Source organism: Elephantulus edwardii, unplaced genomic scaffold, assembly GCF_000299155.1.
Source record: "Elephantulus edwardii isolate Elephantulus edwardi_28Jun2011 unplaced genomic scaffold, EleEdw1.0 scaffold00012, whole genome shotgun sequence".
Taxonomy (NCBI): domain Eukaryota; kingdom Metazoa; phylum Chordata; class Mammalia; order Macroscelidea; family Macroscelididae; genus Elephantulus; species Elephantulus edwardii.
Genome location: NW_006399762.1, coordinates 7,793,579 through 7,794,424, shown reverse-complemented (window position 1 = coordinate 7,794,424; position 846 = coordinate 7,793,579). Strand labels below are relative to the sequence as shown.

Sequence of the window (846 nt, the reverse complement as noted above, 5' to 3'; positions counted from 1 at the left end):
AATCTCATATTCTCTTCCAAAAAGCCAAAGGTTTTTTGTTCTTCAAGTTTGCCTTTGAGTGATTTCATGTAATCCTTGATGTACTTCTTGTAAGCTTCTTTTGTGAAGCTGGTTTCCTGCAAGTGATGGTTCATGACGATATCAACACCAGTGATTACTGTGGTTTCGGTTCCTTCACAATCGGTGCCTTCAGCAGAGGCGTTTCCACCAATGAGCGAGTCATCAATGTTACCCTCCGTCCTACTGACCATCTTCCTCTCCACCTCCAGGCACAGTCCGCCTGTGATCTCCCGGATTTTGTAGATGTCGGAGAACAGCTCATCATGGCTGATGATGTCCCGGTAGATGATCATGATGGCGACAAGGAGACGACGGTGGCACTAGCTGAGCAGGAGCCGAAGCTCTGAGCGAGCGCGCTGCAGCAAGAGCTGGGCTCAGGGAGAGGGGGGAGACTCTGTTGGCGGGACTTTAAAATTGTACAACCACTCTGGAAGTCAGTTTGGTGTTTCCTCAAAAAGCTGAACATAGAAATTCCATATAATTCGTCTATTCCACTGTTTGGAAGATATCCTAAGAAAATAAGAACTAAGGCACAAGTGGAGACTTGTATACCATTGTTCATAGCAGCATTATTCACCATAGCAAGAACATGGAAACAGCCCAAATGCCCAACCACAATCGAATGGACTGAGAAATTACAGTATATTCACACGATACTATGCAGCACACAGACTCAATGATTTTGTAAATTACTACCTAACATGGAAGGGACTGCAGAGCATTTTGCTAAGAAATAACTCAGTCTCATAAAGACAAATATTGCATGACCATTTTTATAGAGTACAC

The 846-nt window shown here is 44.0% G+C and overlaps 1 protein-coding gene across 1 annotated transcript in view; it reads right to left on the bottom strand.

The window, feature by feature from the left end:
• The window catches only part of LOC102867489 (translationally-controlled tumor protein-like), a 1,799-nt gene extending 1,446 nt beyond the window's left edge, over positions 1-353 (bottom strand). The window contains exon 1 of the mRNA XM_006881134.1: positions 53-353. Within this exon, the coding sequence (XP_006881196.1) occupies positions 53-353 (301 nt within the window). The remainder of the gene's footprint in view (positions 1-52) is intronic.
• Positions 354-846: the final 493 nt, after the last annotated feature.